The sequence below is a fragment of the Tinamus guttatus genome, unplaced genomic scaffold (assembly GCF_059628265.1).
Source record: "Tinamus guttatus ecotype Peru unplaced genomic scaffold, ASM5962826v1 Tinamus_guttatus_pri_ptg000141l, whole genome shotgun sequence".
Classification (NCBI taxonomy): domain Eukaryota; kingdom Metazoa; phylum Chordata; class Aves; order Tinamiformes; family Tinamidae; genus Tinamus; species Tinamus guttatus.
The window spans coordinates 1,335,287-1,354,081 of NW_028288675.1; the positions used below are offsets into that span (position 1 = coordinate 1,335,287).

Sequence of the window (18,795 nt, forward strand, 5' to 3'; positions counted from 1 at the left end):
AAGCAAAATAAAAAATGTTTAGTGCAAGTCTCCCAGTTTTACAGATCACACAAATCCTTATTGAACAGAGCCTGGAGTAACTGGAAATTAAATTACAAAACGCACTTGACTTAGCTTGAGAAGTAGCTTTTTCATGTTTAACAGCTTCATGCTCTGCAAATAAGAAGAACCAATATGTTAGAAAGCTTTCTAATTTTTAGACAGCTTAAGAAAAAACTCATTATTAATTTAATAGATGACTATGTATTACATATTAGAATTCTACTTGAGAAGAACTTTTTGATACATTTTTTAATAAAAGAGCTTGATAAAAGAACATTTTCTTTTCCAAACTTAAAATAACGTAAAAAACCCTTTTTTTAACATTTTTATGCAATTTAAGGAATTGCAAGATTGCAGTCTGTCTTTTTAAAATAAATTACACATAATTTCTATAATGGTGAAGAACCTCTATTACTCTTTGCTAAGCAAAATCTCTCCTTGATGTTTATATAAAATGTATGATAGTATTTTATTGCAAAATAATTGGGGTACTGTTCCGTAGAGAAGACAGAATGAAAGTTCAGTATATTCCGTAGAAGAAAAATAGCTTTCCATATTCCTCTGTTAGTCTGGAGTCACTTGTCTGGAATAGGTACTGCTTTTATAGCTGCACTTTGAAGTAGTAAGAATATTTTAAAATTATATATGTGTAGTATATATGGTAAAATTAAAAAATATATTAAATTGCATTAAAATATAAATGGTAAACAATATTGCGTTATTTAAAAACCATGCTATATCCACAAAATAACATTATGAGGTAGAAAAACTCAGAGTGAGATAGGGAAATTTCAAAGAAAATGTGAAAATATGTTTCATTCTGAGGAAATTGCTTGGTCCAGTTATGGTAGCAACTGAGATCTGCAGCAAATCGAGAGGTAAATGTCTCTATTGTCTGGATCAGAGACCTCACCAGAGAACACCCTTTCTTGTTGCTGTGTCTATCAGTTCTTTCCAGTGGGATCCAGGCCATGGAGATACAGGGCAAAGATAGGTATCATCTCAGCAAGGGAATGGAAAATGGTTTCGTACACCCTGGGACCTGTGAAGCACATCTGGGTCCTTCATTCCGGACAGTGAATGGAAACCTGGTCCACAAGCCCACAAGCCAGTTCGTCTTGATGAATCTCATCTTTAGTTTTTGAAACTTTGACAATATTAAAACATATCTCCTTCTTAAAGGCAAAAGTAACATATTTTCTATCAGCTTTTTACTTACTATGTTCATGATGTTTCTCTACAGCAACTAGAAATAAAGAAAAAGAGCACATTTTAGTATGATTAGAGCTGTAATGCAAAATTCAATTTATTTATTCATAACATTTGTAGTCAGGTAACATAAGCCTTCAGGGATATCTATATTTAAACGTGTAACAGTTAGCACAGTCTTTCTTACTTATAGAACCTGCTGCAGACATGTCCTTGAGGAAGGCAGTCACCACTTAATAGAAATATCCCTAGGACGTTCTTCATAACCTGGGTGTGCTGAGTGGCCCTCAAACAAGGGTGTTTTTTTCTGCTAACTACATATCTAACTGAGGCATCTACACTGATAAGTGACATGTGTGACCTGAGTCAAGCAGAGTGTCCCTAACTAGGTATGGCAAATTCAGACCATGAGGCGTTCAGTACTGGGCAAAATCAGACAAATAATTGTGGGCTGTGTGTGGAAGAGGCACCTAAGGCAATCTGAATCAGACCTGTAAGAGTCCCTAACAATTTCACCTGCTTCAGTAAGATTAGTGAGTTTTAGATTGATCCAATGTCACTCCAAGGAACAGAAGGACATACTTGAAAATACGATTAATACACTTTTGAATTGAAAGGACTCGATTTCAGCAACATAGCCTCATAGCTTAATGCCATTTCATACTGTGTATTTTCCAGGCAAATTATGCAAGATAACACAGAAAACTGAACTCATACTTTTTATTGATTTTAAGAGAACACATCTCAGCTACAAGAGTCCCCAAGGAGCTATAAGAGAGATCTCAAGGAATCGTATCTAAAACTGCTATTGGTCCTACAAAAACAAAGGTGCTGCCTATGGCAGCTGGGCTTTTCTTCTTGCCTTGTATAAGGCAGATGTTGTTTTCAAGAGAATCAATGCTCTGCCACTTGGATGTAAAAGTCTGCTGTGTATCAAAGACAGTAATTCCTGCAGAGAGATGCAGCAGTGCAGGGAATGAGCTGCCTTTGGTCCCCAAAACTCAGCTCTAAGGACTCTGATTCACCGAGAATCCTGAGTTCCAACTCAGGGCAGTCTATAGGGTTTTTTTTTTTTTTATTGTTTCTGTGCCTCAGAGTGTAAAACCACATGTTTTCACTGTTAAGAAATGTTGGATTGCCTTATACCCTTGGAGAGCTACTTAAAAAAAAAACTCCCAAGAGTGATGAGATTGTTCCCAAATGGAAACGCTCACTTGTCTTCCTTGTAAAACTGTCATTCTGTAATCTAACTCCCGACCTGCTTTACATCCAATCTCTACTTGATCCATGTTGCTGCATTTAAAGACATGGTGATTGCAGATGGCATGAAGAACAGAACAGAAACATTTGGGGAGAGGGTTACAGAAACTAAAAATACAAACTAGACGCATATACTTGTTCCCAAATGAGGAAGTAGAAATAAGAAGCAGCAGAACAAGGATCCTGTGACAAAGGTACATTTGCTGTCTTTATGTGCATTAGCAAACATTCTTTTGACTTTAGGCACAGACATTTTGCTTCAAACTCCCCCAAAACACAAAATAGTTTCCTGAACATCTAAGTTTAGATAAATTTCATTGTAAATAAAGGATTTCCAAGAAATGGATCTTAAATTTGGAACGGAAATTCATTGTGACAAAGTACATAATAAGTCAGAGGCCCATCCGGCTATAAATTTTAACTTACTACAGGAAATTCAGGGCAAGTATAAAAAAATCTGAATTTCACAAATTGATAACTCGTATAACTATCAAAGAATACTGTGTTGTGCTACAACACTTCCAAAAAATGAGGAAATCACTAATAATGATCAGAAGTATGCAAAGAATGAAAAAAGACATTATTCATTTGCAGACTCTTTACAGCATCTGTATCTCACATCTGCAAATTGTTTTAAAACACTAAAGACAAACAAAAAGTGTGAAGCCACTGTTTTTTTTTTCCTCTGTGCGAAAAAGAGAGTCATGTAGAGAGTTTAAGATTCCTCTGAATTCATGCAGAAAGAAATAAGAAGTCAGCCCAAGGCTGGTTACTGAAGTTTAGGAAGTAATTGTGTTGCCCTTGTCCACATTTTCCACAGAGACCATAATTGCATCCATCTATGTAGCACCAGGAGCCACTCAGAACTGGAATGCTGAGGTTCTTGGTATCAAGCTAAGTGTCTGGCCTTATTGTTTTCCAAGCATAAAATAGCAAATATGTATACAAGTCAACCAGAGATGTTTCTGTTTTGTATTTTCATCAAAAAAATGAAGACTTCTTAGAATCAAAAGTTTTCATAGGATATGTTAGGTATGCTGAAATGCATCTATATTTTATTGGAAAAAAAAATGAAGTGAACTTTTGAGAGTTCTATTTTTGTCAAATCTACACCAATTTTAGTCAGCTCAACATTAAGCCATATCTTTCTGATGTGTCATATTATCTCATCAAAGATGTAATTCAAATGATGTATACAACAAACAGAACCTTTTACTGCCCATAAGAGAGTTATCTTGATTTTTAGCCCACTCCTTGAAAAAAAAAAAGAAAAAGAAAAATTAAAAAGAAGAATACAACAGCTAAATGTCAGTGACCCAACTGCACTTTCTCAAACCTACTTCTTATATACTAAACAGCACATAATCTAAATGGTAAGAGATGAAAGGCTGGGTTCTACTGTTCTCATTCACTCTTGATAGTATCTTGCACTGAAAGTAAAGCAATTCTGTTCAGATGCTGTCTTTGAATAATATTTCCTTACACAGGCAATATTCCTTACCTAGGAAATATGTCCTTACACAGGACAGTTAAGTTGTGGAACTCCCTGCTGCAGGGATGCATGGATACTGAAATTTTTCACCATTTCAAAATGTGAGTGAACAAACTAGAGGAAAATCTGCAAAAGATATACTAAACATAATTTTTGGCTTAGGAAGTCCCTGAGCTGAGATCACAGGAGGCTACAAGGTTCTGCTATGCAACTGTTTTATTCCTGTACTCTTCCCTAGGCATTTACTACCTTGATCAATGGTGGAGACAGGATGTTGGATTAGACGTATCTTGGGTCTCACTTGGAACAGTTGTTTTGATATTATTAGTCAAAGTGACTACTTACTGGGTAAATAACTGTTCTTCTTCCTTTTTTATGTTAGAAAAAGTATTTTAACTTCATTTGTTTAATACTTAAAACATATTAGAAAAAGAGAAGGATCAGATTTGGAGCTAGTAAAAGCAGATAGAACTTTGATAAAATAATTAAAGCTACATAAGCCTGGAATTTGATGAATGGAAATTATGTAGTTTTATCCCTAGCTATTTTATTTTGTCCTTCTCAACTAATCTTGGTAGCCAAGCTTGGTGGCTGTCTTGCTATTTTTCACATTCACCTCAAATTTTCTTTGATTATGAACCGCTATTCTGAATGTCAGAAAGGTATTAATTATATGCAGTATATTTTTGTAAATTGTCTTCAGATATGGATTCAGAGAAAGAATCCTCTGGTCTATAGAACCATAAATTGACAAGGCTAAGAGCATAACAAGCGTTTTTTTTATTATAACATGTCTATTTCCATCTGGATAATAGTCATTTGCTACTCAGAAAGCAAATATGTTTGTGAGCATGCACATTCTGTAAGAAAAGAATATGTTATGCAGAAAATGGAAGTAAAACTAGAACCATTTGGTTTACTGAAGAATAACAGAATAATAATACATGTTATAGCTGCAAAAAATATTTTTATTGTGTAGCTTCATGCATATTATAAATAAGGAAGTCTCTTTAAATTAGGCTAAGTACCTCTTACTAAAACAAGCACAAAGAGTTTTTGAAGGGATTTGGATTGGGCATTAGAGGAATCCAGCCATGACACTGTGACAACAACATCAGTAAAGACATTACAGACCAAAAGGTATATTAAGATTAACAGGAGTCTTTTCATGAAATTCTCAGGATTTACCCCTAAAATTTCCAGTTTATAAATCATGCACAAAAGGAAAAGACTTAGATTCTCTTATGCTGTTGACCTAATCCCATTTACCCTGAAAATTAACTATAGACAAATTAGCAAATGGGCTTTTAGACAAGCTAACAAACATTACTACTTCAAAACTCTTTGGGAACACTGCAGTCTTTGAGAATTTAAAATGATGCTTCTTTCTGCTTAATCATCAGTGCACTTTAAATTTGAGGTTGAATGAAATAGTTTTATCCCAGTCAGGACAATATTCTTCAAACTGTGGAGAAACTGTTATCAAAAACCAAGCAGAACAAACCATTCCTTTTATTTGGCCAAAACAGAATATCTTAAATGAAAAAACTTTGGAAAAAAAATATAATTAATGTTAATTAATCACCTTGCTCAAGAGCCTCTCTTTTCTGTGCATTTTTTGCCTTCCTGTATAATTCAAAGGAGGTAGCCAAATTTCCCAACGTGTTTTCTAGAGCAGTAAACTTAATTTAATCCCACACATCTGCTTGTGTCCTCTTCAAATTCTTCTGGCCACAGAGAGTTGTGAGAGCTGCCTAAGTTGCAGAAAGACTACCTGAATGAGCTTATGTCTAATGAAATGGTTCCTTGCAGGACAGATTAGTTGCAGCAAGATTCCTATGAAAAGAATAGTTTACGTTTTCCCAGTCCTCAGCTCTACATGAGGAAACTGCCTTCCAATATGTGACCAATAGTTACCTTACAGCCAGATCGAATTAAGGAAAGCAAGAAGGATATGGTGGTAGGTGAGCAAGGAGGAGTTGGAGGTATATGATTATTGTAAAGTTCATTTTCCATAAGCTTTGTCCTTACCGAATCTCTTAAATTTCATGCTTAAATTTTATTTTACTTTTTTTTTTTTTTAAAAAAAATCTAGCATTCTCTGAGGTATTATCCCCTATGAACAAGGAAGATACAAAATATCTATTCTAGGTTGCCTAAAAGGTTTTCAGCAGAGCACAGAAGTGAGTGTGAGCTCCCAGCTAGTGCTTTCGCTGTTACATTATTAGTAGGAAGTGTTCACCTTGGGTTGTGTAGCGCTACAGCCTACCTTGGACCGACATTTGAGCATGACTCTTCTGAATAATGATGACAATGAGGGTAAACTGCTAAGGTTAAAACCTCCTAAAATGTCATGGTTTGCCATGGCAATTAATAATTAAACACTGCTCCTAAAACCTGTAACATATACACCAGACTGATCTTCCTATTAGCACTTTCCATGTGCTGACAGGTTTCTCACAGTTCTTATTACTGTAGTAGCTTTTTTCAAGATATCTACCTTATTATAGATAGGATGCTTATGTTCTTACTGTTTGATTTGCCCTATACTTCATGGTTGGTTAGTTAATAATGAACTGGCTCTTCATTTTGGGGGATTTTATTGTTGTTTAGAATAGTTTCTTTTTTTAAGACTTAACTCTGACAGTCAATTCAAGGATACTTTATATAACTGAGAAAAACAAAAAATAGCTCAGAGAGTAGGCAAAATAATAGCATAGAATAAATAATAATAGAAATAGCAGAGAACTACAGACACTTCCGACATTCTTTAAGTTATTTTTAATATGAGGAATTACTTCAGCTTGAATCTGAGATGCAAAGCCTGCAGGGAGCATCAGTAATGATCCCGATGTTCTCTGTTTCCCAGTTTGTCAGTTATACAGCTAAAATGCACTGAGAAATGTATGTCTTGTTCGAACACAGCGATTTCATATGATAGCAGTAAAAGTTAATGTCTTTAAAGTACTACAAGCCTTAAATTCCCAAGAGGAGAAATCTTCCATCGATGGAGCTGAAAAGAACACAATTGCAGTCAAATGCAGATGAGGTACACGTGCTGTATTATAAGGCACTTCATCTTTTGGCACGTGTGCTGAAGGGCCTGAAGAACTCCCTCAACAACGTTCTCAGCTCCTGGTGTTTTCATGTGCTCGTCCCTGAAATTGTGTGATGGGAACACATACATCAGGGAGAATAGGATAAGAAGCCTCTATTTTTAGTAGCATCCAAGAGTTAGCTTTATCTTTGCATATAACTAAGGCAAAACATAGCCAAACTCAGGCCATGCTTTAGTCCAACACAAATTATTAGCTCTTTAAAGGGTAGCTGAATTAAACTGTGCAGAATGGGATGTGTAAGTTGTTAGTGATGACCGAAAGATTCCCAGTGAATTTATACCAAAATGACCACTGTTCACTGTTCTATATAGACAATTAGAGCCCAAAGTGACACCTCTTACAGTTGTTAATTATTGATGTTTGAATCTCTGGTGTAAAACTACATCACTGGGTCCAAATTTAATGGAAATACCTTGAGTATACATTTTTGTTGTTGAGACCATTATTAACAACGAATTGATTTCATATAAGAATATGAAAGATGGATGACAAAGTATTTTCATGTTAATAATTAAATGTAAAATTGAGATCAGTAAGAGAAGAATAAGATAAACTCATGGAAAGCTAGAGGCAACAGATTTTAGAGCAGAAATTAGTTGATATTAGGAGTGAAGAACAATGACAAATATTTAGCCTTTGAGAAGGTGAAATTTTCCCAGGGTGTGATCCCAAATTAATGTGGTGATTAGAACAGAGGGCTAATGACAAGCTTCTAGAGACAGAACATCCTGAGCCATGTTCGTTCCTCCCAAAATGCTGCTGATGACTGTTTTTGCTTTAATTACAACTTTGTACGAGCATATTTTTGAAAATGATGTCTGCATAGATGAAAAAAGGAAATGAAGATTATCGCTACAAGAACAGTTAATTCTGGAATCGCATCCGAATAACATACCTCTGAGTATTCATTTGCAATTGCCTTTGCACAGAGCAATAAAGTAATAATTTATTGCTGTGGAAGTGTTTTAGACAATTAGCCATGTGTTATATGGCTATCCAGGTGTCTAGGTATATTATGCTGATTGACAGATGAGAGTGTTGCCGACATGATGCCAATATACATGTATTATACCTAACTTATGGTAACAACACAGGTCACCAATTATACAGATCATTCTTTCTTCAGAAATTGCACCTGTTGCATAATCATTAAAATACAAGCCTAACTCTCCATTTTTTAGTAGCAGGAGAAAAATAAATTACTGTTTTATTTCAAGGGAAGTAAGAATGATTAACACAAGTTGTAATCATAACTGCAATTGAAACGCTACGCAAGATCTGTATTGCAAAATGTAAATTGCTATGCAGGTTTGCAAATAAGACAGAAGTCTTTCTGCAGTTTAAAAGTATACACTGATTTTTTTCTTTGAATGGATTACAAAAATATAACCAGTGACAAAGTTCAGGTTAAATCCCGGTGAGAATAAAACTGAGTATTTTTTCAGAACATTCATGTAAGTTAGCATCATTAGCCTTATGCACCTTGAGCACACTTAAAATATAGGTGCTAGGTAGCTAAACACGGATTTTCAGGTTAATGCTAAGCATTTAAGATAACATATTTGAATTTGTGCCTCCATCTAAGTACAGTGAGAGTAGATATTAGACACGAATTAAGATTTATAAATGACTGCCTAGTTTTGTTCATCTTTCCTCTCTTTTGCTGTCACGTTCTTAAAAGAGAAAAAAATATTTGAAAGTTTTGGAAGGCTTTTAAAAATAATCAACAGTAAACTATCCTCACTTTGGCTTCAATTTGTTTTCTGCTTTTGTTAATCAAGATTTTTACTGTGTCTCTCTTTCTCCTTAATTGGGAACTTTCTGTTTAATTAATCCAAGTATATCTACTATATTTAATTAGATCTGCTCAGCGTGAGTGGGAGAGTGAATCTCACCAAAAAATCAAAAAGTTGTTTATCTAAATCCAAACTATGTTCCTTGTTATAGTTAATTCATAATTATAGATAACTCCTTAGAGGAATTCATTGCATGGGACATAGATACGTAAAACAGACAGATTAATCACTCTCTGCAGATACTTATTTCTCTCTATTAACTGTTAAGGGAGTCTAGGGCAAATAGCATCAACTTAACTAGCTAGTGTTAACACGTATAAGGCAACTCCTTCTTAATGTTTATTTTCTCTAAAGCCCTCAAAAGTGCTTTGAAATGATGAATTGATTGAAAATGCAGCATCTGGTTTGGTCTTGAAGCCCAGCACACTCAGCATTCTTCTGTCTACTTTTCTGTTTCATTAAATGGGTACCCTGGGGGCTGTAGTGTGGTCATGTCTTATCTTTCTTGGCATATCTGAACCATGGGAAGTACTTGAGCCTGGTCCCTCAAGCTATGACCATCTCTTTACAGAAATTGCATATTTGATCATTGTCTCACATAACCCTGCAAAATGGACATTATTTATTCATAACCTTTTCAGAAAGTTGAAATATGGTAAAAAGAGTTCAAGCAAACTGCAATAATTGATGTAGACTTTTCATAGCATTTTACATTTTCCATGCAAATTCTGCCTTCATAAACATTCTTTGAACATGTTTGGCTTTTGCTGCTTTAGCATGAAATTCAAAGTTTCATGATCTCTTCAAATATGTAATCACAGTTATCCATTAATGCAAAAGCATCTTTAGGGAGGAGTAGATTTGCTTTGCAGAATACCTGGTCTGTGGCTTAAGTCTCCTGTAAAACGCTCTTCAGTCATATAAAGACAGCAATATGTTGCTTAAGATTGCTTCAGATTGCTTTAGAGTGACTGTGTTAACTCTCTGTTCATAGATCCTTTGGGCTCCATCTTGTGGATAACTCAATAGCTGCTACCTCTTGAAAGAGTCCCACTTCAAGGTGTCTGCCAAAATATCACTGCTAATTTAAAAATGGTGGTACATGTGTGAGTTGAAATGGTGACACTACTTCACTACTTTTTTTTTTTTTTAAAAAAGATGTTTTTAAAGGACATTTTTTCCCTTTCCTCCTTAGGAGTAAGAGGAATTAGTATCTATTCCTTAGGAATTTCAGAGAAATGTGCTGGAGTCAAAATTGTAAACTAAAAATCAAGCTATCATGACAGCTGCTGTTAGAAGGCTGATGTTAGGCTGCTGCCAGCTTGGCATAAAACATATTTTCTCTGACTAACAAGCCCAGTTCCTGCAGCCTCTCCTCATAGGTTCATTTAAGCCTGGTCCTACTGACTTTAACAAAATTACTCATAAAATTTAGCAGAGAAAAGAGTGCATGTGGGTCACAGAGTCACTCCTGAATCAGTATGGTGCAGATAAATGCTTAGGGTAGGCAAGCTTTCCAAAGACTGACCTGAGGAGACAACTTTCTAGGCTTGTTAAGTTTGGAGGACACCCCCATCTCTGCCCATTATTTCTTTTGTCAGAAATCAATGAAATATGGGAGCTATGAATGGAAATGAGAAATCCCACTTTATAGAGAACTAGAAAACCTTGAAATGGACTTTAATCTAGCCCCATAACACATTAAGCATTTTTGGAGCTCTCTCTAGTGATGAAACATTTTTTTTGAAATATAACACTACTGTTTCAGTTTAATATGTTCTTAACATGTTTTTCTTTTAAAATGGCACTTTAAATTGCAAAATGCTAACATATGTAGTTATTATAGCTCTGTTTATCATTTAGATTTTTTCTACAGAGAATTCAAGTGAAATCTGCAAAATTCGCACAGCCTTGAAATTTTTAAGGTACTGCATATATTCTAAGAGGAATTCTCTATCCATCACTAACACTAGTGATTTGTTTCATAGAGACCATTAAAAGGGTGATGGGTTTGAAGAGGTACTCAGGAGTTTATGGGTTTTACCTCACACCACCAATACCTAGGTCTAATTTAATTCACTCAAAATGCTGCTTGCGATGCTCTGAATTATGAGCAAGAGTTAATTTTTTTCACATGCTTGCAGTAAAATTTGCCTGTGGAGATTTTAGGAAGTTCTTTCTCATGAAAGGGTTGTTATCTCTCGCCCTTTAGAAAATGACAACGTTTTATATATTCTTGTGACAGGTCCTCTATCCCACGTGTGTTGAAATAAGGCATAACATGATGCTGAAGCTATTTTCTAGGACTTGGGTCACAAAGTCTTAGAGAAATAACCTTTCAAATAGAAATGGCTAATGCATCATTTTTATGCGTAGATGGTGCCTAACAATTCCTCGTTAGTATTACTTATGCTTGGAGGAATCAATGAAATGCATAAGCTCTCTCCAGCTTAATTTGCTTCTTTTCTTTCTCTTCTAGATTCCTTCATATCTGATTCATGCTATATAGAGAAAGTATCATCAATAGAAAATGTCATTCCGTCTTCATCTCTTCTCTTTTTATGATGGCCTGTCACTCTGCATTGCTCATTACTCTTGCTTTTATAAATGAGGGGCGTGTATTTGAATAAGAAGGAATAATTGGAGACAGCCTCATACGCAGTGCAGCATCTATGTACAGCATGATTTGCATGAGAAATGATAAAGTGCTATTGGACTTGTTCATGCTGCTAGCACAACATACTCTGGATAACGAGCCTGACCATTTAGAACAATGGTGGGCCACTTACTTCTGTGATCTTTGCAATGAGGAGAAAAATATTGTACCCTTAAGCAAAATCAGCAAGTGTTGCACATCTATCACCAGTTGGATATATACACATCCAGCCAGGATCAATTTGTGCTAATAATCACAAATAAATAAATGAAAACACATGATACTCACAGTTAGCCACTCACATGCAATATTTTCTGCGTGGGGCATACAAAAGGTGTGAAGCTAAATGTGAAAGCTAAAGAATGATATGTCCATTTTCAGGAAGAGCCCCTTTTGTTTCTTTCCGGTCATCCATTTTATTGGATTTCTGTTAAGGACGAGAAGCTCACTGAGTGGCCAGGTTTCCATAGTTACTGGAAGATATCAGGACCAGCCTGTTCATTCACTACTATTACTTCTTACCTCGCTGATAATGTTAGTTATAACCTTAGAAAACCAGAGGGAGGTTTAATTCAAGAATAACTAGAACTATGATATTAGAAAAATGACCAAAGCTGACTTTTTCTTCAACCCACACATCTATGCTTCTGTGAAGCTGGCTGGGGGCAACTTCCAGCATGAAGTACACCTTGCCCTGAGCCAGGTGCTTGAAAGTATCTGTTGGCGAAATCGTCTTAGTAAATTAAGGAATGAAAGAAGGTGAATTTTTAATCAGAAAATATATAAGAAGGGAAATTAGGTGGAAAGAAGTCCCTGCAACTTCAAAGAATATTCATTAAACATGCACTTTTTTTTTTTTTTTTTTTGAGGAAGATTATGATTAAGGCGAGAAAAAAATCCTAATGCAGGAAGAAATGAACTAGGGAGAATCAGCAGGAATGTCAAACAAATTCCCTTGATGTGTCTGTGCAAATGAATGGACCCACAACTTTTAGCAAGGCTCACAGCAGTAGCACTCTTCCACAGTTAGTAATTACCTCATTCCTTTCTTTCCACTGTGGATGCAGCTATCCATGTGTTAAGTTCAAAAGTGTAACTACAGCAAATATTTTGATGTATGAGAACCAATGGCTGTGAACCTGACTGCCAGTTTTCTGATTATTCTTGCTTCATGAGCTACCTTTCATGCCTCTGTTGATGCCAACTAATCTTTGGGTAAAATATCCTTCTTGATACCTATTAAGCTTTTTTTTTTTTTTTTTTTTCCTGTAACCAAAATGAATTTTTTAATTCCATTAAACACATGAGGTGAAATTTTGGCTCCGGTGGAGTGAATCAGAATATTGCCAGTAACAACAGCAGAGCCAAGTTTTCACTCATGAGCTGTTAATACAGTTGAGACTACCATTTTTTTTTCCAGTTCAGTTAACAACTCCGTATAGGGATAACAGAAAAAAAAAATAGCAGGATTAGAAATCACATCATGAATAGACAGTAAAGGCTGACTCCATTGTTCTATGGTATGAATCACTTTCTAAAGTTGGAAATGTCAAAAGAAAAAAAAAATAAGTAAACTTCAGAATTAAATAGCCAGTTATGATCTCATTTACTCAGTACCAAATCTCAAACAACCATCTGAAATCTTTGGTAAAATTCCATCATTGTTCCCAATTTAAGGAGTAACATATGGCTCATGAACCAATATGTTATTATAATGTTAAATATATTAAAGAAAAAAGCTAATATTTCATTCTTTTTTTAAAGTTGAAATATAAGTTATATTTAGGGTGTGATAAGCATAGTGTATTATCTTAAACGATTTCAAGTAATGTTTTAGGTTCTGACTGAGAGTAGATTTTTATACTGAATACCGAGCTGTTAAAATACCTAAAGAATGACTTCAACAAAGCTTGCATTCACGTTACACACATATCTGAAAAGAGGAAATGAAACGTAGCTAGGAAAGCACATTCTGCAAAGAGCAAACCGTCAGGTCAGCATGCACGGTGCCCAGGCAGGTTTGTTCTCTTTGCCAAATTCTAGCATGATAACAAAAGCCTTTCTTTTTCTTCACAAACAGAAAGCTGAAGTATCTAATATGGGACTCAGTTGGCCTGTGGTAAAAAGGAGCTAACGACACTGGAAATGACAACGGTGTTATCAATCACAGTCAGACTAGATAAAGCCAGCTGATGGTGCGGCACGTGAGGTGGTGTGTGTCATCACAGTTGTATCAGAGAATGAAACATTTCTCACAGCAGCCACAGCCTGAAAGATGCTTCAGTCAAGTGAAAATAACTGATTTACCTTTCTTTTCCTCTTCCTTTTTCACCACAGCTGAAATGGAAAAAAAATACTATTTTTTCATATTTACAGTTAATGAAGTGTAATATTAGCAAGAATAACTTAAATCTCTATACAAAAGCCTTCCATGTAGGTGTCTCAGAACATACATATGTTATGCAATAAAGCCATTACATTTCTTTGCCAGGTGATGAAACTGATGATCAGAAAGATGAAGCATTCATCCTCACCGTCAATCAGCTCTGCTCTTGATATAGCAGAAAAGAGAGCAAAATCCAGCTTTCTGGTTCTCAAATTTAACTTTAGTCACAAACTCATCTTTCTTCACAGGCACTTATATTTAGATAGAGGCACAGAGTGATTTTTTTTTGCAAAATAAGTAATTACAAAGGTAAATAGGTAGGAATAGGAAGAGGACAAGGGGAAGGGGAGACTAGAGGAAGACTGCAAAAATAACTGTTTCAGAGTTATGTTCTTTTTTACCTTTAAGGCTCATAGAAGTAAATAAATAAATAAATAAAACCAAAAGAAAAAGAACAATAACAATAGAAACAATAAAGAAGAACACCTGAAGTCACATTTAAGTATCTAATCCTCTAATATGATGAACTGCAAGATATGATGACACAGCCATTCCACTTCCCTGTCCCACAGCATGAATTTTGTGGGAAGGAAGACTGGATACACAGGCTAGAGGAACCTGTTCTGGTCCCAGACTACTGGGAACGAGGACCCCAGGACAAGCTGTGGTGTGAAAACAATATTCAATCTCTAGAGATGGCTCAAAAGTCCACCAGAATCTCAATGTGGGGTTCCGATAAACCACTGCCTGCAGCAGCAAATGATACTGTGGAAATGTATCCATGTTTCATTAAAAGAACTGACATGATTGTTACAGGGAGATCTATACCTAAACGCATGAATCTGCAGATTACTTCTGCAGTCCTAATAGAGCTGAGTCAAGCTCATACCTCAGTGTTCTTGAAATCCATGTACTCCCCATTCTCCACTGTACATTTAAAGGAGTGAGACTCCTAAAAAATGTAGCTACAGATGCCACTTTCTTTCAGAACTAGAAGTGGTGGCAATGAGCTCCTCTGTCTTAGTACAGAACTTCTAGCATTTTCTGGCAAAAGAAATCAGAGGGGTTCAAAATCAGAGCCTGCATTTCCCAGTAAAAAATGTTAGCACTGAGCTGGCTGTATGACTGGACCTGTTGTGGTATAGAAACTGGAAAGGAAACATGCAGAAGCAGACTTTCCCTTTGAAGATGATGGATTAAAGAGTTATAAAGCCAAAGGAGGCAGTGGGCACAGCCTCATATGTTTGCACTTTGAGTTGGGTTGCTGCTACTGATTTCTGCCTCCTTGGAATTCTTAAGATGAAATTCCTTTGGCACACTAGCACATTTGGATAAAAGATACTGAAAATGAAGGAGTTCAACTATTGCCATTGATATGACACCTATCCATGGCCCGAGGGTGGGAAAATCATATTTCAAATATTGTTCATGATTTCTATCTTACCCTCATTTGAGAATAAAATATGTTTTTGTTTAGTATCTCAGAGATATGCCCAGCAGGGGAAAAAGTGTTTCATGTCTAAAGTTAGTGGAAAGAGGCACGGCGTGTCCAGGAGCTGGTCCACTTTGCAGTCACTTTGCTTTCATAGTATATCAAAACAGTGTATATTTTTTATACATGTGCATTTTGATATAAACATGTATATCAAAACAATGAAGAATTAGATCTGTGTTTTTTGTAAGATTGTAAGATTACAGAGGGAGTTTGACATTCTTCCCCCCGAAGATAGAAGTCTCAGTGGCTTTCAGACGCCGTACGAAGTGCATTGAATGGACGCCCAAATTAGCAGAAATTCCAGATATGGAGACTGAGCAGAATTTACCAGCTACTGTGCAGTACACTTCTGGGGTCCTCCTGACTCACCACACTTCTGATCCTGAGAAGAGCACAGACAGAGGTCCATCCACACCTGCCACTGCACATATGACTGGCTAAATTCTCCCCTACACACAGAATGAAATATTATTACGCCTTTGTCCTCTATTGTTAAATCTGTTTGGATTTTCACCTTGACCACTATTTTTCTGATGGCATATAGTTCAGATATTAGGAGAAAGAGGAGACCTCATTCTGACTACTGTTGCCAATAGCATTGTTCTGATCAAATGCTGTTATTCAAACTTAAAATGACAAGGAACAAATGAAAAAGAACATAAAGATCATCATTTACATTGCTCTTTCAAAAACTGAGCTATGTGTTTGTATTTGAAATGCAACAAAAAGATGGGTAGATTAGCCAAAGAATTTGGTCTGCATTTGACAAAAAGCCACATTTCCTGCTGAGTACAAATGCGAGTAATAAATCTCAGCTAGGCAGGGAAGGACATTAAACAAAGTAGAATTATGAACTAGAAATTGTGATGCCCAGTTATTATGCTCCTAACTCCTTTTTTCTTCATAATATGGAGAAAGGCCAAACTCCTACTATTCAGATAGGATTATTTTAGTAGTCTTTAATCACAGCGACTCCAGTTAGTCACCTATCTAGGTTTTTCCTAGACTCTTTCTAAATCCAAACCACATATTGGCAGTTAATATAGCAAGATATCTTTATGAAGGATACAAATCCTATTCTCAGGGATAACGAATCCAGATTAACTACTACTCCAGAGACCAGAACTGAGCATCATAATTTTTTACATTTTGAGGGGGAGGAAAATAACAATTATTAACAAGTGGTGGAGATTATTCAAATTATTTTCAGTGTGGTGGGAAAATAAAGGTAAATTTCCAGTGCTGGAAATTTTGCAGAAGTGTCTAAACACAGTAAAAATTTTCTTGGAGAAAAAAAATATTTCAAGTTCAGAATGTGCTGCTCTTAATCAGGATCACCAGCAGTGCTTTAATTCCACAGGTACTGACAGCTTGGAGGTATATTTTTTTCTGAACTAGTTAGGAAATAGATAATTTTTCAAACCTTGAAAATGCCTGTGGCATAAGAAAACCATTTCCTATGGTTTTCCTGATGCTCTCATCCATCATTAGTCAGATCCATCATTAGTCGGGTCCAACTTTAAAATTCAGTAGTTGACAGTAGATGATGCTTCAGAAGGCAGTTTCAAAATGGTCAATAAGCAAGTATTTCTTCCACAAATTTTCCTGTTTTTTTTTTTTTTTTTTTTTTCCTTATATGAAGAAATTGAAGCCTGGGGCAAAAGTTTAACTTCCTTTCTAAATATGCAAAAATTAATTATGGAAACTTCGGCTAACCTGGATTTCCATATAAACATCCAGTTCCTCTGTGATTTTTTCTGAAGAGTCCTTGACTTAGATTTGTCTTTTTAGACTTGTATTATTCATGTTTATATCATGTTAATTAATTCTGAAGGCAATCTGAATATCTCCTATTTTTTTCTTCTAAGAGTGAACTACTGCTGTTCTCTCCTAACCTATTGCAATATCTTTTGAGGGTTTTGTATATAGCACTCCAGACAAGATACGTGTTTCACTTATACAAAAGCATAAGCATATTATATGCATTTTTTTTGCCTATCCAGGCAAGTTCTTCACTGATCTGTCTATATTTAGGTCCTTTCCTGAGTTTATATAACTAATTCAGAGCCATATTCTTCAATATTTTCCCTCTGATATATTTTCCATTCCATTTGGTGCCACAGCATTTTCTTTGTCATCATGATGTCTACTCACCTCATCTATTTCAGTGCATCACAGTCCCTTATGATCCTGAACTATTTAACTTATGTCAGCTGAAAATTTTACCACATTACTATTTCTGTCATTTCCTGTTACTTAAGGACTATAAAAAGAGTCCAGTCATGGAACTATACAAGATTATTCCATAAACTAGCTGCAAAATGAATGGTTTTCTTTGTCTCTCCCAATCCTAATTGATTCCCCTTTAAAGCTATCTCTAAAAAGCTATTTTTAGCTGAAGTCAGTGGAAGTTTTGACTGAGTTATTTCATTTAATATTGTTATATGTAGGATTTGGTAAGAGAAGACAAAGTGCAGACTTATCCAGTGGCAGGTACCCCATGATAACTACTCAAATGCATGCTGTTATGCTGAAGTAAAAACTACCTGATGTAGGCTGCTACAGCAAAGCAGCTGGCATTCACTGTGTTCATACTGTTTTTGCTCATCTCACCATAACTTGTCCATCTGCTCATAGCCTGAGGAGGAGGTATAATTTTACATATTTAAGGAACATATAAAGTGATCTTTTTCTCTCAGGTCTTCCTAACAGATATTTTTATCTGCCTCTTTCATTGTTTCTGAGTGTAGAATTTCTCTTATCCATGTCAAGAGAAATTTCTACCATGCAAAGAGAACAGTTAAAAGAACCAGTATAATGAGCAACAGAGAGGAGAATTTAGCCTTTTAAATTGGTTGGAGAATCGGTGTTTAAAATGAGTTTCATAAAATGGCAGGAAACACTTTTCCTGCCCTTTTCCTCCTCTTGTTCTGGTTTTAATGAATAGCTTTGGAGAAATAGCTCTAATTTGATTACCTTCATGTATTTTAGTATTAGTAGCTAAGGAGTATGCTGCAGCTGAACCTGACTGTCTTTTTTTTGTTCTAATTTATAGGATCTAGCTGCCAAATCTACTAATAAAATTTTAATTGACTATATTTGCAAAAAAAAGTGACAATATTTTCTTCCTCATTATACTTTAAACCAGCAATTCATTAATAAGAATACACAAGCACATTGTCTTGATACAAGTGAACTAATTCTGCATCAGCACCCAATTATTTTGCTCCCAATTCCACTTTTATTTCAGGGATTTGGCCTATGAATGTATATGAATGAACCTCATGGACACCTTTGATTTTTGGGAAAAAGGAAAAGTCACTTGGATTTCTTCTCTTAA

The 18,795-nt window shown here is 35.6% G+C and overlaps 1 protein-coding gene across 1 annotated transcript in view; it reads right to left on the bottom strand.

Moving 5' to 3' along the window:
- The window catches only part of TRDN (triadin), a 270,244-nt gene that overhangs the window by 31,973 nt on the left and 219,476 nt on the right, over positions 1–18,795 (bottom strand). The window contains exons 29-31 of the mRNA XM_088521987.1: positions 13,882–13,911; positions 1,262–1,288; positions 106–153 (exon numbers count right to left, since the gene is read on the bottom strand). Of these exons, the coding sequence (XP_088378113.1) occupies positions 106–153; positions 1,262–1,288; positions 13,882–13,911 (105 nt within the window). The remainder of the gene's footprint in view (positions 1–105; positions 154–1,261; positions 1,289–13,881; positions 13,912–18,795) is intronic.